Genomic DNA, 22184 nt, shown 5'->3' on the forward strand with positions numbered 1-22184 from the left:
TTCCAATCCCCTTTCACTGCCAGAGAACAGGACATCTCTGACCCCTTTCCTATGCCCCCCCCCCCTCATCTTGGCGTGGAGGGACCATGGCATTTGCCAGCTGAACATCGTTTGAACTCTTCCATGAATGCTAAAAGCTGCCCCCTTTCCCACTGTGGTGTGTTATTTTGCCGCACACATGAGAAAGCTCCTTCCTTGATTCCTCTTTCTGCCCACACCCCCCAACACATACCCTTTTCCCAAAGAATGGAATCTTCACTTTGAGGGCATGAGTTTAATTCAGAATAGTTTCAGAGCTGCCACAGATCTGGGAAATAGGCCCCTGCTCTAGTCAACTGAATTGATCCATTTCTGAGCACATGGAATCTCCCAAGTTCCAAAATGCTGAGCCTCGTGATGAGCTTTGGGGCATGCCTCCCTCCTAAGCATAGTCCTGCTCCAAACCCAGACCTCTTGGGAGGGGGAGATAGTTTCTCTTAGAGATGACAGTCACTTGGCAGGGGCCAGAGGCAGGCCATGCCTGTGAAGCTCCTGGTGGGGGCTGGAGTAGGGGGAGTAGCGCGTGCCTGGATTTGGTGGAGGGGCTCACCCCACTTGATGGTGAAACCACCACCCTGTAAAGTAATAGGAAAACAGCCTCTTAATATAACACAAAGCCCTCCAGATTTGACAAAAAAAAAAAAAAAAAAAGCCTCTAGAAGGAGTTTCTCCAAAGAAGGAAAAGTAAAGTAGGCAAGTGACCTTAACTTTTCCCTTCCAGGCTCATGTCTCTTGCTTTTGGAGCTCTCCCAATTTGGCTTCAGCTACTACTGCCACCAAACCCAGCCCTTGGGCACGGGCAGGTTATCGGATCTTTAAAACCCAAATCAAGGAACACAGCCCTCTCCTTTCTTCTGAATTCCCATGGCCTAGCTGCTAAGAGCAGCTTAAAAAACAAACCACAAAAGGGCACGCAAGGGTAGTTCAGTGGTAGAATTCTCGCCCGCCAGGCGGGATACGTGGCTTCGATTCCTGGTCCATGCACGTCCCAAAAAACAGACCAAAAAAATGGTGCTCCAATAATGGGATACTCACATATGGAAATATAATGGAATGGAAATATAATGAAATGTGAGCCTGCCGTATAGTGTACAAAGAAAAGTGAACTTTCCCAAATCTAGGTTTCTGAGTCAAAGGAAGTCAAGCCCCAAAGGTCCAGGAGCCCGTCCCTGCCGCGTGGTCTCAGTCCTTGTCTTGTCTTCTTCGGTCCTTGTCTTGTCTTCTCAACTGGCCGGAGGACACTTGGATGAGTGGGCGATAGTGCTCCTCCCTCCCCTCCACTCCCTGTCCACCCAGTCTATAGATTTCTCCAATTAATGTTAGATGTGCTGTATCCTGGAGAAGAAAAAAATAAAAATCCTCATTTCCCTACTATCAAGAGATAACCAGGTTCTTTTTATTCCAGTTGTTTTTTCCTCTCGTACAAATAGATACACGTAAAAAAAAGGGGGGGGGGGTGGCCCAGTGCATACTGTTGTGAACATTTCTCAGTGCCTTTGGTTAGTGTTTTGCAACAAGTACTGATAGTGGTTCTGAGGAGAGCAACCCCCGCCACAGGAGCTGGGCTAACCGCAAGGTTGACCTACATCTTGGAGCAGGAGGAGGTTCAGGCCACTTACAGGCTGTAGCTGTCTCTCTCCCACCGTGGCCGAAGAGCACAGCCTCCCCTGGACCTTGAATCCGGTCTCTAAATAGATGCATCTCTTTTCCTGGGCTTCTCTTCTGGTGTCATCTTTTGGGCTCCGTGGGTTTCCTTTCTGCCCTGTGTGGCTTTTACCTCCGACTCAAAAATAAGCTTCCTTGAGTACTGTGGGGCCACCATTTCCCCAAACCAAAACGTCTCCTTAGGGAGAATGTCCTAAGCCTTTCGCGGTTGTTTTCTGTGTTTTTATTTTACACAGAAACCTGTGTCCTTACCTGAGCCCTGGAAATAGTCACCCTGATGGCATTTTTTTTTTTTTAATTGAGAAATCTTTACGAACATATGGTCCATACATGGTGTACAATCAGTGGCTCAGAATAGCATCACATAGTTGTATATTCATCACCATGATCATTTTTAGAACATGTGCATCACTCCAGAAAAAGAAGTAAAAAGAAAAACTCGTACATCCCGTGCCTCTTACCCCTCCCTCTCATTGGCCACTAGTATTTCAATCTACCCAATTTTTTACTCTTTATCCCCCTATTATTTTTTGCCCATATTTTTTACTCATCTGCTCATACCATAGATAAAAGCATCAGACACAATTGTTTTCAGAATCACACACTCACATTGTGAAAGCTATATAGTTATACAATCGTCTTCAAGAATCAAGACTACTGGAACACAGCTCAACAGTTTCAGGTACTTCCCTCCAGACACTACAATATTCCATAAACTAAAAAGGGATATCTATATAATGCATAAGAAGAACCTCCAGGGTAACCTCTCGACTCTGGAATCTCTCAGCCACTGACATTTTATTTTGTCTCATTTCTCTCTTCCCCCTTTTGATCAAGAAGGTTTTCTCAATCCCGTGATGACCCTGGTGACACTGAAATGGCTCTCGCAGAGTTGAGAGAAAGCTGCTTTTGTCCTTGCACAAGAGTTGCTCACTTCAGGCCAAATCTTGACTCCAAGTAAGAGGCCTATTTACCAAGTTTGTACTATGGGCTGAGCACCAACATATACTATTTCTAATTCTTACCAGTGTAGACAGGATCTCCGTTGCAGCTGAGCAAACTAGGATTTCAAGAGGCTTAAGACCTATAATTTGTCTAATACCATGAGTTGCAAAGTAGTTAAGAAAGGATTTCATCCCATCACCTATATGACTTGAAGGTCTAGAACATTTTCAAGTGGTTGGGGAAAAAAAAATCTAAAGAATATTTCATGGCACACAAAAATTACAGGAAGTTCAAATTTCAGTAACCATAAATAAGGCCTTATTGGAACATGGCCACTCTCATTTGTTTATGGAATCTTCTATGACTATTTTCACGTTACAACAGCAGGGTCTTCATTGTCCACCAAACCTAAAGTATTTACTATCTGGCCCTTCACAGCAAACTTGGTTGACCCCTTGTCTAGGACCACTGTAGTGCCAAGACGATAATGTCCTGTGATTCACTTGGAATCATGGAGGATTGGAACAGGCAGAGAGAATGGAGACCATATAACTCATTTTGCTGTCTGGACTTTCACACAGGACTAGATAAGCCACAGCCTCCCAGGAGAGAGAAGTTTCAGGCTGGGTGTCTGGTGTTCTGCTCTTTGTGTAAGCAGTGAAGCCTGTGGCCACCCGCTTATAGTTATCAGATGCCTGCATTCTTAGGAGTTCAAGAAATTGAACATACTGACTCTCAGCCCAGGGGCGGGGGTTTTGTGTGGGGTGGGGGTGGGGGACAGAATAGATGAAGAGTGAGTGTCTGCTAAAGAGCTGCAGGGTGGAAAGGAAATCCAACCAGAGAGGCTCCGAGGCCCCATCGAGCTGGCAAGCTTAGTGTGACGATGGAAGGGGCACTAGGGACTCAGAGTGAAACTGGTGACCAGTCAAAGTTTCAGTAAACTGCGCTGGGAAGAGCTGGGAGGTGAGGCCAGATAAAGGCCTTTGAGTGCAGCCTAACCCTCCCTCCTTGCCCCAGATGAGAATGATCCTGCCTCTGAGGATTTCGGCCTATCAGATGCATCTACCAGGCCCACCTAGGGAATTTTGACCCCTGTTCGTAGGAATTGGCCAACAGCCCTCACTGCAGGAGGTAGACACCAGGATAAGAATGTATGATCATTGGCTGCAGAGACCTGCAACCAGAGGGAGAATAAAACCTGTAAATAACTGACCAGAATACATGTGTTTAACCAAGGAAGGGCAGGCTGAGGACTTCCTTCAGGTCCCCTGTCATCCTTTTCATGCCTTCCTCTTCAGATTCCCCTCTAAAAAGAATCCTGGCCTCAACGTCGGTATTTTATATCACATCCTTCCAATGGGCTCCTGTCTCCAGAAGCTTTCTGCTCTAACCCAGCCGAGTCCAGGCACTCACTCTGCATTTCTAAAAGTCTCCATGGTCCCAGTTTCATGCTCTCGAGGGTTGGAGGGGGATTTGTCAAACAGATATTCACCCTCATTGAATGGCGGTAACTCTTAGAAGATCTGTAGCAGCAGAGAGGGCCCCGAGGATGATGTATTTGCCCTAATTTCCCAGAGCACGGCAAATGCATTTGCCAAATAAACCGATTTCTTTCTGAGAAAGCAGACACTCACGATTTAGTAGGGGGCGCCATCTTCTGGCCAGGACCCTGTCCACCTCCCAGCCTGCCCCGACGACGGCTGTGTGGGAGGGCAAGATTCCAACGGGGTGAGGACATAATGAACTTGTGGCTCTACTCCCTTGGGGTTCTGCCAAGGGGGAGGATCATAAAACCCGCTTCTGTTTTACAATGACTCGTGTTGGGGAATGTGTAATTTTAAGGGTTTGGTCATGGATAGGTGGCTCTACAATAAAGTCCCCCTTTCTTCCCCCCTCCCCCAATGCATTTAGGTCCAATAGCTGCACAAAATCGGAGCTGAGAGGAGCCTGGCCCTGTTCTGCACAATAATGTAAATACTCCCAGTGTTAATCACGTTGCTCTTAGGGACCTATTACTTCCCTGGTATGGATGTCAACTATACTATCTGAATCAGTGGGTGTTTCTGAGAGGTAGGTGTGTGTGCCTGCTGGACACCCAGAAATAAATCCTCATCCCATACCTCACACTAATGGAACTTGGAAGGCCGAAGCCCACCCTGGGCTGTGGGGGCCTGAAGCTCCGTTGTGGTGTGGGCCTAGTGTGAGTAATTCAAACTGTGGGGATGGACTGTTGAGAATTATTGGGCCCCTTGGTTGGATGTAGTGATCCTCACATTCCAACAAGGCCCTCTCCTGGGGAGGGGGTGGCGGCCTCAGGTTTGGGTGTCCAGGATAGACACTGGTGTGGATAAGGACTGACATCTTGTAAAGGTGTCTTGGTTTTGTTGTGTTGCTAATGCTTTCCTCTTGACCTGTGAGGATAATCTTATGAAGGTTTCCATTTTGGGGATACTTTGAAATCGATATCATCATCACCCTAAATTCTTCAATCCTGAAGTCTGTGAACGATCTCAGTGGCACAGGTGGGGAAAGTAAAGGAAAGGAAGTTGGGCTGTTTTGTGTTCACAGGTCAACTCACGCCTAGTTCTGCCAGTCCACTGATGTCTGAGGTACAGAAATTTCTACTGTCCAGTAGTAAAGGAGGGGTAGCTTATGGAGTAGCTGTGAGCAGAAGGAAGGGACTTGTGAGCTGGAGGGGCTTCTGCTGAGTGGATAATTCTCATAAGGCACATCACCTCTTTCCTAATTTATATAAGAGGAGAGACATTTAAAGCAGAGAAGACCGAGGTTTAGATTATAGACCAAAGGCAGACTTTTTGCCAGAAATGTCCTGGTTCTCCACATTGACCCAGGGAACACATGGTCTCATTGGGCATAGAGAGAACCCTCTGGACCTGACTGCTGATTGCTCTTTCAAAAGAGACTAGGGCCCTATCTGATCAGATTCCTTTCTTTTTGAGACTCAAGTCTCTGTTTGAGGGCTCACCAAGTACAGCCTGTCTTCTTATCCCTTGAGACTGATAAACACTGTTTTTTCTCCCAAGCAGTAGGGACAACCAAATCAATAGGCTGAGCCCTTGATCTTGGGGTTCACCCCTACGAAATTTATTCCTGCAAAGGATCAGCTAAGCCTACTTATAAGTATGTCTAAGTCACCCCAGAGAACCTTTTATCGCTCAGATGTGGCCTCTCTCTTTCTCTAAGCCAACTCGCAGATGAGCTCACTGCCCTGTGCCCTACATGGGACATGACTCTCAGGAATGTAAATCTCCCTGGCAACATGGGACAGAACCCCTGAGATAAGCAGGGACCTGGCATCAAGGGATTGAGAAAGGCTTCTTAACCAGAAGGGGGAAGAGATAAATGAGACAAAATAAAGTGTCAGTGGCTGAGAGATTTCAAACAGAGTGGAGAGGTTATCCTGGAGGTTAGTCTTATGCATTATATAGATATCCCTTTTTAGTTTATGGTGTATTGGAGTCTTTGGAGGAAAATACCTGAAACTGTTGAGCTGTATTCCAGTAGCCTTGAGTCTTGAAGATGATTGTATAACTATATAGCTTTTATAATGTGTGTAATTGTGAAAACCTTTTGTTTGATGCTCCCTTTCCACGGTATGGAAAGACGAGTAAAAAAAAATATGGTTAAAAATAAATAATAGGGGGGCTAAGGGGTAAAATTAATTGGGTAGATTGAAATGCTAGTAGTCAATGAGAGGGAGAGGGGTATGGGGTATGGGATGTATGAGTTTCTTTCTATTTCCTTTTTACTTCTTTTTCTGGAGTGATGCACATGTTCTAAAATGATCATGGTGATGAATGCACAACTATGTGATGATATTGTGAGCCACTGATTGTACACCATGTCTGGACTATATGTGTGTGAAGATTTCTCAATAAAAATATTTTTTAAAGATGAAGGACTTATAAGAAAATAAACTCTCTTTTTGGTGACTTTTAATTCATATTCAAATATGATACGCCAAATTTCTAATTTGCAAGTTTGGATTTGTGTTTCATCTTGTTCTATGCATGTCTGTGTTAGCATAACCAGAGATTCAATTTTGCTGAAGATTCTTCCTTCTATATTATACCAAGCCAGGAACACTGGAGCCAGAATCAACCTTAAAGCATCTTTAAACTTCAGGTTTTAAAAACATCTGAATATGCTTGTACACTCCAGTTTGCCAAAGGCCACACCAACTGTGTGGATTGAATTGTGTTTCCCAGTTGGGACGCGTTCTTGGTTTTGGTCCTCATTCTGGTGGCGTAGATCCTCTGTAATAAGATCTCTTTGAGATGTTACTTCAGTTGAGGAGCGGCCCTACTGAACCAGGTTGTTTTTAGTCCAGATTATCAGAGTCCTTTATAAGAAGAATAAATGTCAGATGGAGAAGAGAAGCTAGGAGAGGCCGCCATGTACACTGCCATTTCAAAGAAAAACCAAGGACCAAGGATCATGAGCAGTCAGCCAGTCTTCTGTAAGAAAGCATTGCCTTGCTGACCACTTTTTGTAGGTCAATAAATTCCCATTGTTTAAGCAAACCCATTGTAAGGTATTTGTTTTAACAGCTAAGAAATGAAAACACCACCTCATATTCTTTCACTCCAGACTCCTTTAGGCATTCCTTCTGTAGCATCTGTAGCATTTGAGTCTGCCATCTTGGATTTTAATTCAGCTTCCTCATCCCAGAGTTGAGAAAAACAGACCCCAAAACAGGAAGCATCTTATGAGGGCAACCAGCTTGGGGAATCAGAACACAATTTCCCACTCTGTGGCTGCACTACTCTCCTCTTACAGTCACATTTTCTTCTAAGGTCGCAATCATTCACTGCCAATGGGAAGTGGAGAATCTGCGCTTCCCCTAGCGGTTTAGCAAGGAGGAATGTTGGGGGATGACAACAATTACTCGTCTGTTTTACGTGTCCGTGAACGTAGAAAGTTCACTCACATTCAGTCCCCAGCTAGTGGCGCCTCAATCCTCTACAGACAGAGGAATACCCAGTGAGGCAGTCCAGAATAGGAACCTCTTCTCGCAGCTCACGTTACCACCCGTCTGCTGAGCCCACAGCGGAAGTGGCGCGCCGCCGGGCGGCGCAGCGAACCACCCATTCCGCTGTGGCTCCGGCCGGAAAGGGAAGGTGCAACCCTTAGAAGGGCCCCCCCTACTTCCGGTTGCCGTGCGATTTCTGTTGGGTTTAGGCGTCCGGTGGCTTGCGAAGCTGTGGCGAAGGATCCTAGGGTCCGCGCCGGGGAGGCTCTGAGATGCCGCGCGGAGGCAGCTGCCCCGATTGCGGCTCCACAGAGCTCGTGGAGGACTCGCACTATTCGCAGAGCCAGCTGGTGTGCTCCCAGTGCGGCTGCGTCGTCACCGAGGGCGTCCTTACCACCACCTTCGCGGACGAGGGCAATCTACGAGGTACCTGTTCCCGGGGCGCCTCGGACGCTGGGGACAGCCGGGGGGTGGTGGAGAAGTGACTTCAGCTTCCTCTTCCCGTCTCCCTCCGTCTCCCTGTCACTCGTGCACTTAGAAATGGCAGAAAACGAGTGAGCTGCAGTAGGTCGTTCGTCTACTGCCATTCATCTCTGTTATCAGCACCTACCACAGTATCCGGCCTGTGTAGTCGACAGCATAGATGTCGAATAAATTAACTCGAGAAATAAAGTTCCATTCGCCTTGCTAGGTCTGGTCGTGGTGGAAGGTTTGTGGGTCAGTTAAGAATCTAGCCACATTAGCACCCTGAGGTAGCTTTTAGCACTACTTGACGAAAAAAAAAAAAAAAACCACAAAACAAAACAAAAACCCTTCTCTTTTTCCCTTTGTTTCCAAGTTCCTGACTGTTGCATCTGTTTAAATCTGCAGCCAGGAAAATTGCCTGAATTGGATGTATAAAAGGAATGGCTAAATATTTGAAACACTTGTACCACTGGAAGTGTAGTTCCAGCCTCCCCCAGTCTCTGTGTATTTGATAGTGCTTGTGCCCAAAGAAACCCGGATGGGCAATGAGTGTGCAGAGGTGGGCATCTTCTTTGAGCCATGGAGCAGACGCTCAGTCATTGGAGTTCTATTCCCGGGCCTTATGTGGTGGGAGTGCGGGAATGTGGTGAACAAAGGCTAAACAAGCTGTTTGCTAATTATCTTACAGAAGTTGCATATTCCCGAAGCACAGGGGAGAATGAACAAGTTAGCCGCAGCCAGCAACGAGGTGAGCACCAATCCCTTTTGATTCAAACAAAATTATTCTTAGGACCGGTCTCATCTGCCTTCTTTTCCTGTTTTTAGCGTTGGTAGTATAGGATCCAGTAGGAAAGAATGGTGATTGGAAATGAATATGGGGGTGGTTCTGAGAGAGGCAGCAATTCAGTATCTAAGGGTTGGTGATGGTTAGGGGTATGTTTGAAATAGCCTCAAGAAGCCTGATAAAACTTTGGTTTGGCCCTCAATCAAACCAGCCTGCAGAAAACGGTGGACTCAAATATGACTTCTTTCCATAATTATATTTGGACTTGAGAATGACTCAGCAAGTGTCGACTCCTGTCAGTGTAGAGAGATACATTATTTGTGCCTGTGGCATCTGAGATCACTTGACTACAATTTGCCAGATACTGCATAGTAATTCCTTCAACCCCGTCTAACTCTTGCCTTGGGTTTTCTTAGGGCTCCGGAGAGTGAGAGACCTTTGTCGAGTTCTGCAGTTACCACCGACGTTTGAAGACACAGCAGTTGCCTACTACCAACGGGCATACCGGCACCCTGGCATCCGTGCTGCCAGGCTGCAAAAAAAGGAGGTGCTAGTTGGGTGCTGTGTCTTAATCACCTGCCGGCAGCATAACTGGCCTCTTACCATGGGAACCATCTGCACCTTGTTGTATGCGAATTTGGATGTGTTTTCTGGCACTTACATGCAGATGGTGAAGCTCCTGGGGCTGGATGTGCCAGCTTTGTGCCTGGCAGATCTGGTGAAGACCTACTGTAGCAGGTACCTGCCTAGTGGGAGACACTGGGATGGGATGGGTGTCTGTTCCTAAGATCTGAGCCCGTTTAACTTCGGCTTTCTCTTTTTGACCAAAGTCCATCCAAAAGGATGTAAGAGAAAAATGTTTATTCTCCCTGTCCTCTACCTAGTACTGATTGCATTAACCCCATTTTACCTCTCTAGAATGTTGTAATTTTTGAACCCCTCTGTTCTTGCAGCAAATAGAGGATGTAGGGAAGGTAGGTATTAACCATGTTACTGCCAGGTTGCACCCCTCACATTGTACTCTTTGTGAGGGGTAGTTCCTGGAACTGTGCAGTGTATGGCCTGTGGGGCTGTATGCAGCAGCCTTTCCTCAGCAGGATCACCTGTGAGTGGAGCTAAAAAGGAGTAAATGGCAGAGCTGGACTTAGAAGATAATCTTTTTTTCTTTTCTTTTCAAATAAGCTCTGTTCTCTTCTCCAACAAATATAAGTAGAAAGCAAATGCTATCGGTGTCAAATAACCTTGGATTTGAAGCTTGGTTATTTACTAGCTAGATGACTATGGGCAAGTTTTTTCAACTGTAAATGCTCACAACGGTATAATGTAGATTAAATGAGTACATTTGTATAGCGCTTATAATGGTTGACAGGGGAGGGTGCTCAACAAATACTGCCTTCCTTCTGTATTCTCCCTTCACCTAGCAAGCAAAGACCTATCTTCTCTCTTTTCTTACTGACTGGCAAGGTTGAGTGTTCTCAATAGAAAAGCTTCCCCATTTTCAGTGGACTCCTCTTCCTGACTTCGGAAGAAAGGCACAGGAGTAGTCACTGAGACAGGGCCCTCATTTTGTTGTTTCAGCTTCAATCTCTTCCAGACCTCCCCTTCTGTGCCATCCAAATACGTGGAAGACAAAGAGAAGATGCTGTCGCGAACGCTGCAGTTGGTAGACCTAGCAAATGAGACGTGGCTGGTGACTGGACGACACCCCTTGCCTGTTATCACTGCAGCTACTTTCCTGGCTTGGCAGTCGCTGCAGCCTTCAGATCGCCTGACATGTTCCCTTGCCCGATTTTGTAAATTGGCAAATGTGGACCTGCCCTATCCCGCGTCCTCCCGCCTACAGGAGCTGCTGGCTGTGCTGCTGCGGATGGCTGAGCAGCTAGCCTGGTTGCAGGTCCTGAAGCTCAATAAACGGTCTGTGGTGAAGCACATCGGAGACCTTCTCCAGCACCGCCACACCCTGATCCGCAAGGCCTTTCGGGATGGAACAGAAGAGATGGAGGCCCAGAAGGAGGAGGGGCAGGGGCAAGGATGGGGAATAGAGGAGGTGGGGGGTACTTCCTTTAGTTCCCCTGAGGGGAAACGACCCCCTAGTCCTGCCCTTCTCCTCCCACCCTGCATGCTGAAGCCCCCAAAGCATCTCCATCTCACACACCCCATTTCCACAGTCACTGGCGATGAGAACATTTCTGACAGCGAAATTGAGCAATACTTGCGTACCCCTCAGGAAGTTAGAGACTTTCAGAGGGCCCAAGCTGCCATGAGTATTCCCAATCCTCCCTGATTATCACCTTGTTCTGACAGCAGTTTGAGAAGAGACCCTTCATATTTAGAGAAATAAGTGTATATGCATCCTTAAATATTGTCTTGTTTGAAGGAACTGAGAAGGACTCTGCAGTCAGTCAGACTCCAGGCTCTGGAGAAGTCAGGAAGAATGCAGAGACAACCATGGATAGGGGAAAGAATCCCATCCCTTGGTGCCAGGGAGCAGATTGCGTATATTCATATCCTGTGGTATGGTTTTCCTCTTAGACTATTGAGAAAGTGCCATGCTCGCTCTTGCTCCTGTTTGAATTGGACATACTGCTCTGCAGGTCTTTTGGGCCTCTGCTGTTTGTGGAGCCCTTGGCATTCCCAACACTATCAACCCCCAGAGGAGTGGGAACTGAGAAATTCTCAGCTCTGTGTCTGTTCACGAGCATGGTGGGTTTATGTGTATGATGTCATGAGATCCCTTACCTCATAATAAAAGGATCGTGGGTGGACTAATGCTGGAGCTCAAAGGGCTTTGCAAAGTTTTAATATATTAAAACAAGAGGCATCTGCTAGAAAACATTCTATTGTATAAAACCCGAACTTTTAAAAACATGTTTTCTTTGGCACTTTTCATTCCCTCCCTCCCCTCTCCCCAGCGTATTGCAAAAAGCTCTCCAGTGCTAAGGCATTGGTGGGGTATGTAAACAGCAGCCAGCATATGTGAAAGAATAATACAAAGCTTTTTTTTTCTTCTTTCCCTTTCTGTCTAATACTGTCTGTGCAGCAAGCATAAATAACAGGGTCCATCCTAAAAAGTGTTTCCCCCTTCCCCAATGCCCTCTTTCACCTTGGGGATTGGGTTGGGGTGGCATAGAGCCTGGGACGGGACTTGGTCCAGGCCTGAATTTTCTGTTGCTTTTCACAAAGCCAAGAGGCTCCCGCTACTTTAATTTGATCTTATAGTAAAAGGCTGGTTGCTTTTCAGGTGGGGGGAAATACGGGTGCTGGTGTTGAAAGATAGTTAAGGCATAGGCCCTAGATGACCTGAGACTCCAGCTACTGCTTTTGACGGCTTCTGTGAGGCAGGAAGTGGGTTTGGTTTTGGAGGGGGTTATTGGAGCTAGAGATGGAGTTAATGGGTTGGCTCCTCCTCATGGCCTCACTGAGGCAGGGAAGTGGTTTTCCACAGCTCTGTGGTACTGGAAGGCTGAGGGGATAGGAGTCATGTGATGGAACCCACCACCACCCAGAGCCTTACAGTGGAGCTGCTCTTCAGACCATTGCTTATATGACTAGGTGTAGGCCATGACTATATTCTGCTCAGAGCCAAGGACCAGTTCTCTTTGTTTCTGTCCTGTCATCCCCAGGGTCCACTAAGTAGGACCTTAGTGTTGCCTGAAGTTCCTCCCTGAGCCCTGCTTTGTGGTTTGTGCACCATTCATGTGGGAATGGTGTTTAGATCGCTAATTGTGTACCCTTTCCACCTGCCCCAGCTCCTGGGACTGGTCCACAATGGCCCTTCCTGCTGCCCCAGCTTCCCTTCTTGCATAGGTTCACCTTAAAAGCAGCAGCACCTTGTTGCTTCCTGTTGGTCCTTGTAAACTGGCTCATCTGCTGGGCTGGCTCCCTTAGCAGGAAAGAGGCCCTAGGCTCTAGACCCAGCCCAAGCTAACCAGAGGAGGGCCCTGTGGAGAGACCTAGGTCTGAGCTCTCCTTATCTGTGTTTCCCCATAAGCCTGCTGACCACCCAGGAGGCAGTATGGGTGGGACGGGAGCGTACCTAAGGAGGAGCCCACCGGGGTTGCACTGTGCACTTGCCCTCTGTTCACAGGTCATGCCATAACTGAGGACCTTCCTCCCTATCCTGGAAGGCACCAACAACTTGCCTGGACAGGCACGAATATACATCCTGTTTGCATCTCTGGGATTGTCTGTCGCTGCCCTAAAGGGATACCCCTCTTGAAAAGTGACAAACATCTTCCTACTGTTCCGAGACTAAAGCTGGCCGGAGCAGGTGCAGTCATGAGCACTGCCCTCCTCAAGCCAGCCGTCCCCGTAAACATCGCGGAGGGGCGCGGGGGGTGGGGGAAGCAGTCCCGGCCAGCCTGCCCCTCAGCCCTAGACGGTGGTCTCGCTCTTCCACACGCCGGTCCTCATGCAGCCGCCTCCCGCCGCCTCGGCGCCCGCCAGGTGGAGGTCGTCGTACTTGCCCGCCCGGGGCCCGCCGTTGAGGCTGGCGGCGTGGAGCGGGTAGGAGCGGCGCTGGCCCTCGTCCCGCGCGCCGCCCCCGAGGCTGTCGCGGCTGCCGCTGCGGCGTCGGCCCGGCCGCGCGGCTTCTGCGAGCGGGGCGGCGCTTGTGTCGCTGCCCTCGGACGGCGTGAGCGGGGGCTCGGGCTCGGGCCGGGGCCCGGCGCGCGGGCTGGGGCGGCCGCCGTCGGACAGGCTGGTGCGCAGGCTGCCGCTCTCGCTGGACGCCAGCTCCGGCGGCCCCTCGCCCCGGCGCAGGGCCCTGAGCCGGCCCTTGCCGCCCGCGTCCCCCGCGCGGTGCCCCTTGGCCCGGCCTTTGTGGCCGCGGCGCCCGTGGGGCAGGTTGTTGGGGGGGCGGAGGGCGAGGCCTCCGCGGGTGCCCAGGGGCTCGGGCTCCCCCTCCCCGCGGGCGGGCCCCACAGCCTCGGCCCCCTGACTCCGGGCCAGCTGCAGGTTGGTGAGCTTGCAGGGGCCGGGGCCCGGCGCGCGGCCACTGCTGCCGCTCGGGGAGGACTTGAGGGAGGGGGCCTCCTCCGTGAACGCCGGGGCCCCATCCTCCGGGGCCGAGGGCAGGGCCCGGGGCGGCCCGTGGGGGGCCGAGGTCGGGGGGCAGCAGGCGCGCCAGGAGGCTCTGACGTCCCTGCGCCGGGCGCAGTGGTGGGTGAAGACGAAGAGGCCCAGGGCCGAGGCGGCCGCCCCGTAGAGGCAGCTGCACACCACTCGGGGCAGCCAGCGCTGCGACACGGCCAGAGCCCCGCAGGCCCACATGGTCAGGTACAGGAAGTGAGTGGTCACCAGCGCGCCCAGCTGGACTCCTGGGGAATAGAGGCCGTCGACGTCCTCCGGGGGCCCCGGGGTGGGCGCCCCCGCGCTCCCGGCAGCCAGAAGGGAACCGGAGTCACTCAGGAGGGCGCCACTGCTCCTGAGCCTAGCGGGGCCCCTCAGCTCCTCCCCCGGCTCCAGGGAGACCCTGCCGTGGCCTCCCTTTGGGCTCTGTGCCAGAGGACCACGTAGACGCAGCCCCGCACAGAGCAAGTAGATCCAGGTGACCAACAGAATCAAAGCCACAGGGATAAAGAAGGCTCCGAGGCTGGGCCGCCACACCAGCCAACAGCTGAAAGGAGAGAGAGGTAGTGGATGAGGAGGGGGAGCACGTCTGGGGGGCGCCCAAAGGCTGGGGTGGTTGGGGAGACTGAGAAGGAGGGACTAGCTTAATCAGCATGCATGGGCTCTGGCTGGGTAGAGGGCTTTGGGGGCAGGAGGGGATGGTGCTCACTAGGGGCTGTGGTCCCGGTAGTTGTGGATGTTAACAGCAGCCGTGATGCCGCAGATGATGAGTGGGATTCCTCCAGCAATCAGGTAGAACCTGGAAAGGAATGGGAGTTGGAGGTTAGGGAGGTGGGAAACGGCAGGGGAAAGACGGGGCGTTCAGAGCCCTTGGATTCAGGGTTTCTATTCCGTGCTCTTTCCCCTTTAAACTTAAAACTTTTTGCCTAGGATGCAAGTCCCTCCCCACCCACCCCACTCCAGGGCATGCCTAGTAAATCCCCAGGGAACTTGCATTCCAAGGGACAGAAGGCCAGAATTGCCTGTTCTCGCCCTAAACGGTGCAGGAATCAGGGGTGCTGCTCAGGTTCCTGGGGTCCCTGCCCAATGCCCTTTAGCATCACTTCCTTCCCAGCCTTTATTAAGACTGCAGAGTCCTCAGGCTGCACCCACTCCCTGGCCTGGCACGACATGGCACCACCTAACGCTTTGCCTCTCCTTTCTTCGGAGTGATCTCCCAGGAACCTTGGATTCCCCCTTCCTCCTCTCTGCGAGGGCAGACCTTGGTGTCCTCTGCTCTCAGTCCCTCCCCCCACCGCAAAGGTGACAGTTGGAAGCAAGTACCGGAGCATGGGACGGGGAGGAGGCGGGGTGGGGTCCCCTTCTTGTGGCGGGGGCACCCTCCAGGTGAGCTCCTTGTGGAGGACTCGGGCTTTCACACCCATCCAGAGCAGCGTGGACAATGAAGAGTAGTGCAGAGTGATGCCCACCTGCGTGGCCAACGCACAGAGGCTGAGGCACCCGGGCTGCAGCCACCAGCCCCAAGCCTCATCCCCGCCAGCATTCTTCCTCCTTTCCTTCTCCAGCCCCCAGCCGGAGCTCTACCCAACCCATTACCCAGCCGCTTCTCAAAGGTGGGTCCTTGCTGCTCCCTCTATGCTACGACACCCTGTCGTCTGGTAGCTGGCTCATCCCTGACCTCTCCATTGCAGTTCCCACTCTCCATTTTTAAGTCTTATTTTCTTTGACGTGGTTCTCACCACCCCCTTTCCCCAACCCCTGGCCATGCTGCATAGGGAGAGAAGAATAGAGCTGGGGGCCTGTTAGCCTGATGCTCCTTCTTCCTGGGCAGCGTCCTACCCCCCACCTAGGCAGCTGTCAGCAATCTTGGAGCCGCTCCACACACACCACCCCCAAGCCCCTTCTCCCGCTTACCGCCTGGCAGACCATCCCATAGTTGGTAAGTGTGATGCCTCCCGCAAAGACGGCAGAGGTCATGGCCATATGGAAGCAGAGGTTCAGCAGCATGTGCCAGCCCTTTCGGGAGATGTAGATGGAGCTGCCCCGGAAACAGTCTCTGGTTAATGGGCCCTACAAGCCCAAGCCCAGGCCCGTGGTGTCTCAAGGCCTGTTGGGAGACTCAGCGGGGAAGGGCAGATAAATATCTCTGCACATGCATGTGAGTGTATGTGATAGGGGCCACCGGGCGGGAAGTCCTTAACCCCCAAGGTATGTCTTGCACGCCCAGAATCTTCAAATAAAATCCTGGGCAAAAGCCCAGGAAGGTCACCTGACTCCACCTGAGAAGGAAACACTGGACACGTCTTAGTGACCCCACTGCCTGTCCACCCTGGCCCTCCCGTCCTGCAGGAGCCCTCACCTGTGGTTGAGGATGTAGGTGATGATGGTGGAGAAGAGGCAGAGCAGTAGCAGGGCTGTGCAGGGGTACACAACGGGGTGCAGCCCGGCCCCTGAGCCCCCAACCTCCCTGGGGAAAGCACTCAACTCCTGGGAGAGAATAGGGGAACAGAAAGTGAGGTTTAGGACACCAGGAGAGGCTGCCCCAGGGAGATCTTGCCAGCACCCCCACCCCAGGCCAGCTTTCCTCTTCCCAAGCCCTGCCAGCTTTGGTCCTGAGCGTTGGCCTTTAGAATCTGGGTGGCCATGGGTGTAAGCATCGGGTATCACTCTTAGAAAGTCAGGCTTTCTGCCTCCTGTTATCCTGACTTTCCCAAAAATCAAAGATGAGGAAAGAGGGAAAAGGTTCTACTGATAAGACAGCTGCAGGTCTGCTCAGTATCTGCAAAAGTGGGGTGGGGAATATGATAAGGGAGGGGAATTGGACAGGGATGAGTGAGGATGGAGAAATGAAAAAAACAGGAGGAAGGCTCCTAGGCTCGGTGGTTTTGCTTTTGTTTCCAATTTAAACATCTGGGTCTGAGAACGTGCAGCATTTGAAGGCCTGGTTGTGTAGATCCTGATTCCTCTCTCTTGAAGTGGGACTGGAAAGGTGTGGTGGAAACCAGAGAGGCAGTCATGACGGTTAGTGGAGCCCAGTAAGCCTTCGTCCCTTCTTTATTTCTTTGGGGCCCAGGCAACAGAGTACCACTGCCCCCCACTTGAGCACGTCCCCTTGTTCCTCTGCCCCCCCGCTCCACAGCCCCCACTCTACCCACCATGAGCACAGCCACATTGCCCAAGTGCTGGCAGTGCAAGGAGCTAACGTTGGGCTGGCTGGACCGGAGCTGGCACCCCTCGGAGCTCCAGCCCCCGGGCCCTGCAGGTCCCTCCTGGCTCCACGAAGCTGCCACCGGCTCGGCCCCGTCTGCCCAGTGCCGCAGCGAAACAGCCACTGGCTCCGTCAAGTTTCCCACACCACAGCCACCTGCAGGGTGAAAGAGATGTCCACACGGAGACACACAAAGACCGCAGTAGGGGCTGGCTCAGGCCGGACTAAGCAGCAGCAGTCAGAGGATGTAGGAACACCTCTCCTAAGGGGCAGGGCATCGGGCTGGGGGGAGTCGTCAGATGTCACATAGGGGTCCCGTTGTCAAGGGTCTTCAGTCACGATGGGAGGATAAAACGGTAAGCACTGGGAAGTGACCCACTTTCAGTACCAAGTGAGTGGCGGTGACAGAAACAAGGACTCTGGGCCTGGGGTACCCACGGTCAGTATCCCAAGAAGGCAGAAGCTAACGTTGAGGGGCTCAGTCTTAGCCCTGCAGAGAAGGGTCAGGAGGATATTTTTGAAAGGGGGTGTTGGCACCCCGTTTAGGCAGGTGGGGTGGAGGGAGGAGGCATTCCCAGCCAGGGAGAGGAACGCTGTCAACAAAGCTGGGATGGGGCTGGAGTAGCGAGGGGATTGTGTTTGGTATGTGGGATACACATAACCCGATACCACGCACTTTTCTTTAGTCACACCTGTCACTCCAAGAGCTAACAGGGAACCCAGTGTCAAATAAACTGCCTATTCTGGTCCTGAGCTAAGACCATTCTCTGATGCGCTACTTGTGTGCTACTTGACCATACAAGCTGCACTTGTAAAGACTTGTTCAGGGTGTGTCTTCTCTGCTGGGTTCTATGTCCCTTGGGACAAGGACACAGCTGTCTTATGATCGGTGCCCCCCCCAAGCCCCTCACAGGGTGGGGTGCATGTCAGGTGCTCAGTAAGTTTTCACATTCAGAATGAATGACCTGAGGAAAGGAGAATGTTCTCGGAGCCGGGGATGAACCGAGGGTAGTGGTAGCACAGCCTGCTGGCGGTGAGAAGGGGACGGGCCCCTGGAGGAAAGGAGACCCTGTTCCAATGGCAGTGGGGAAATCTGGAAGGCGTTTTTGCGGGCTCTTAGGTTTGCGGGGTGATGTTTTAAGAAGATGAATTTGGTGGCAGTGTGTGGGATGAACTGAGGATGGAGAGAGCACGGCTAACAGAAATCCAGGCAGAAGGCCAGACTGGGAGACCTGAGGTCAAAGCTGGAGTTAAGTTTCAGCCTGGATGGTGGGAGGGAAGGCAGGAAGGCATGGAGCGACTGGCATGGGAGAACAGGTACCGCATTTGGTAGGAAGGTGAGGATGTGGGAGCAGGTGGATCCGTCCAGTTTCCTGTGTGCCAAGCCCCAAGCTAGAAGTATCCTGCCCTCCACACCTCTGCCCCCCGTCCCCAACCTTCTTGGTGTCTCGGTGAAATTCTGGTCATTCCCCAAGATCTGTCGATGTCGATGTCGGTCCCACCCCCGGCCACATGGCCCACAAAAGTCCAGAGTGTTATTTAACCCTTCAGTGGCTCAACTAGCTGGTACGCTCTGTGGGAGCGGGACCATGTCTTCTATGTTTTTATTCTTTATAACACCAAAGGCAGTGCTGAGTTTCCAGAAGGCGCTTGCTCAGTATTGCATGTGTGCAATACTGCATGCATTGGAGCGGGTGGGGCCAGGGTTTGTGCTGAGAGCCCTCTTGAAAGGTGGGTTATTGGGAATATAAAGTCCAGTGTCTTCCTGAGCCTTTTCTCCACCAATCCCTCCCCCTGTGGGGACAGTGCTTCTCCCCACCCCACCTCGGGAAGTGTGAGGAGTCCACCATCTCCTCGGCCAACTCCACCAGGGCTTAGGGGGTGCCGTGGGGGAGGGAAGGGCAGGGTGGAAGGGAGCAGGGCAGACCCTCGGGAGGGACCCTGGGTGGTGTGGAGGGGCGAGTCCCTTACTGGTGCCTGCAAAGATGACAGGGGTGGCCACACCACGTCTCCTGCCAGCCCCCGTGGCTCCAGGGCGAGAGGCGTTGCCTTGACTGCGGAAGAGGCGGCCGTTTCGGAAGATGAGCAGTTGCAGGGTGCAGTCCGGGGGCATGGGGGGGGCCAGGGCCGCCGGAGGGGATGAGAACAGACTCGGGGGCAGCTGGATGGAAGCCAGGGCCACGCTGTTCTGGGGGGACACGGAAGTTCCTCAGAGACACACCCCCCCCCGGGATCCCGTAGGCTATGTCAGCCCCCCTCCCCCTCCTTCCATCCCCCCTCCTCCCACTGCTCAGCATCCGGTCTCTTAGACCACCCACCGCCATCACCACCCTCAGGCACCTCCATCCCCTCCCCGCTTAGCGACCTCCCGCCACCCTCAACCCAGCGCCCACCTTGATGTGGAAGGACGACAGGGAAATGTTGGGTCTCCCGGTGGTGCAGCGGAAGCGGAGCTGCTGATCAGCCAGAGGCTCGGGTTCGGGCAGGGGGCTGTGGCCCGGGCTGCCTGGCCGTGCCCCTGCCTCCGTCCTCTGAAAGGCCATGCAGGTCAGGCCCACGTAGCTGTGCGGCTTGATGAGGTAGGCCTCCAGTGCCACGTTCCTCGAGTTCTAGGGACAGGGACCCGGTCACCCCTCGCTCTGAGAGATGACACTCAGCCATGCTGACCGCTCTGCCTCCTGTCCCAGATGGCACATGTCTCCTCTGCGGATCCGCCGAGGCTGTGCCCTCTACTATTCACCATCTTCTAAGGGCCTGGGCGGTCCTAAGTCTGCGAGGAGTTTTCCCCAACCTCCCTCCTCTGAACTCCTAAGGGACTGATTTTCCTGCGCGCTCACACCCTGCCTCGTGTCTCGCTCACCTTTAACACGGAGTAGTTCCGTTACCCCAGCCAAGCCATAGGGCATGGACCACATCTGATCTTTACATCTCATCGCCAGAAACCTAGCACGCTTGCTTTGCTTGCTTGTTTGTTTGTTTTTTTGCATGTGCAGGAAGCTCTCCTGTGGTTGTCAGCTGGTTAATTATGCCACCAGATTGGAAATGTCACCCTCCTCTTGGGAAACAGCATCCCCAGGACTCTTCACTCTGTCTCAAGTGCCGTTCGCCCCATTACCACGCTGTCGTCCGGTTCCTTCTACCCCTCTACCCTCACTCCTATTTATGTCCATCCGGCTACCCTTCAACTCAGTTCCCCGCCACAAAGTCTTGCGTAACTTCACCTGCATCACTGACCCCGCCCCCCCGCACACCGCCCGCAATAACTTTAAAGAATTTAGTCCCGCGCTGTTTTCCGTGCTAGCTGGGCTGGCGGCACGTGTGTACTGGAGAACGGAGACCTGAGAGAAAAGCACATGCCTTCTCCCGGAGGGCGAGGGCTGGCCCCAGTCGCCTCCAGGGTCCCTCCCCGTGCTGTGCGCCCTCCCACAGGGACCCCACGTTACCACGGAGATGTGCTGGGCGTGGGGGCTGAGGGCGGCTCCCCCAATGCGCTCCAGGGCACCCACGATGCCACTGCAGGCCTTGTCCTCGCGCTGGGCCAGCCACAGCAGGTGCTCGTCCGCCAGCATCAGGTTGCTGGCCATGTCCACCATCACCTCGACCAGCTGGGAGGGAGGGGGAGTCACCTAGGGCCGTGGGGTTGGGGACCCAGGGGCTTGGGGGAGAGGAACCAGTGGGGGAGGGGGTTTCCAAGGGCCCTCGAGATCTGGTGGCACCTCACCTCTTTGATCTGGTCCACGTAACCCAAAAATTTCTGGATCATCTGCGCCACATAAACTACATCCATCATGTCCGAAAAGCTGGCCGCCTCAGCCGTGTACACGCGCAGCTGGTGGGCCAGGGTCAGTGCGTTGGAGGCATTGATGGGCATCTGGAGATGTTGGGGGAGGGGAGAGGGTCATCCCATGCTGTCCTCCTCCCCGGTAACTGTCCCGAGAGGGACCCTCTCCTCTGCACTGCTGCTAGGGGTGGCTGGGGAGAATTGGCACACAGCTGGGTCTCATCAAGATAGGGTGGCGTCTGAGGCAGTGAGTGCAACACAACTCAAGGGCACTCACTGTCAGCATCCCCAGCCCAGGGCTAATGGGAAGACCTCACCCTTTCCTTGACTTGGTTTCCCCTGAAGGCTGCGGGTGCATAGGATGCTTGGGGCAGCTGGGGTATGGGATGGAAGACCCACACTTCCCTTGTCTGGTCAGGATGGGATCAGGCATGGAAGAGGGCAAGCTGGAGACGCACCCACCCCTGCTGTGCCCACTCAAGGAGCCCCGGGGGGAGCCAAGGGGCATCCTTGCGTGCAGGTCCCCCCTTGCCCCTTGGAGTCAGTTAGGCTTCCTCCCTTCCCCATTCTCTGGAACCAACGATGATGAGGTGCCCCTGGCACCCCATCTCCTGGCCTCACCAGCACGAAGGTGTACAGCACGCGGGTGATGTCATTGGTGTACAGACAGTGGGAGTAGTCCCCGGGCTCCCAGCGGCCAGCACGGTCACACCGGCGGGAGGCTCGGCTGCCCGGGGCACCCCCGCTCAGGGGCACCGAGGTGAAGGGGTACTGCAGGCAGGACTGGTAGGCCGTGATGCCAGCCAGAGTTCGAGGCCACCTGGGGGCAGAGGCAGGTCAGGAGCTGAAGACCCCGGCTCCACAGGGTGGGGAACCCTCCACTGCCCTTAGAACCTGGTGCCAGATCCTCCCTGCCTGGGGGAAGGGTCAGGAGAGGAGTTTGGATCAGCCTTGGGGGAGGGGAGGGGAGGGGTGACTCCCTAACCCCACCCTCCAACTCTGTTTGTGCTGACTGTGCTGTCATGGCTGGACTCAAGAGTCCTGAGTTCAAGTCCAAGTTCTGCCCCCTATTGGTTATGGCTCAGATAAGCCACTTATCCTTTGGGGGTCTCGATTGGGAGAATACTTGCATCACCCAACCGAGAGGGCCACTGGGATATTAAACTGGGGGAGGCTTTGTAAATTGTTAGCTAAGGAAGCACTTCTGCGTCCAGGATCTTATACATAGATAGGA

General features: G+C 52.8%; 2 protein-coding genes across 2 annotated transcripts in view; one reads left to right on the forward strand and one right to left on the reverse strand.

Annotated features, from left to right (window-relative positions):
- The first annotated feature begins 6839 nt into the window (after positions 1–6839).
- BRF2 (BRF2 general transcription factor IIIB subunit) lies at positions 6840–11900 on the forward strand. Its single transcript, XM_077144373.1, has 4 exons — positions 6840–8068; positions 8796–8855; positions 9308–9629; positions 10470–11900. The coding sequence occupies exons 1-4, from the start codon at positions 7915–7917 to the stop codon at positions 11173–11175; spliced, it is 1242 nt and encodes a 413-aa protein (XP_077000488.1). The 5' UTR covers positions 6840–7914; the 3' UTR covers positions 11176–11900.
- ADGRA2 (adhesion G protein-coupled receptor A2) overlaps positions 10114–22184 on the reverse strand; it is a 38181-nt gene continuing 26110 nt past the window's right edge. The window contains exons 9-19 of the mRNA XM_077144372.1: positions 21572–21770; positions 20891–21040; positions 20613–20774; positions 19563–19778; positions 19141–19357; positions 17117–17325; positions 16321–16448; positions 15876–15999; positions 15285–15430; positions 14671–14760; positions 10114–14508 (exon numbers count right to left, since the gene is read on the reverse strand). Coding sequence (XP_077000487.1) covers positions 13266–14508; positions 14671–14760; positions 15285–15430; positions 15876–15999; positions 16321–16448; positions 17117–17325; positions 19141–19357; positions 19563–19778; positions 20613–20774; positions 20891–21040; positions 21572–21770 — 2884 coding nt within the window. The 3' untranslated portion in view covers positions 10114–13265. The remainder of the gene's footprint in view (positions 14509–14670; positions 14761–15284; positions 15431–15875; positions 16000–16320; positions 16449–17116; positions 17326–19140; positions 19358–19562; positions 19779–20612; positions 20775–20890; positions 21041–21571; positions 21771–22184) is intronic.

The sequence above is a fragment of the Tamandua tetradactyla genome, chromosome 26 (assembly GCF_023851605.1).
Source record: "Tamandua tetradactyla isolate mTamTet1 chromosome 26, mTamTet1.pri, whole genome shotgun sequence".
NCBI classification, from domain to species: Eukaryota; Metazoa; Chordata; class Mammalia; order Pilosa; family Myrmecophagidae; genus Tamandua; species Tamandua tetradactyla.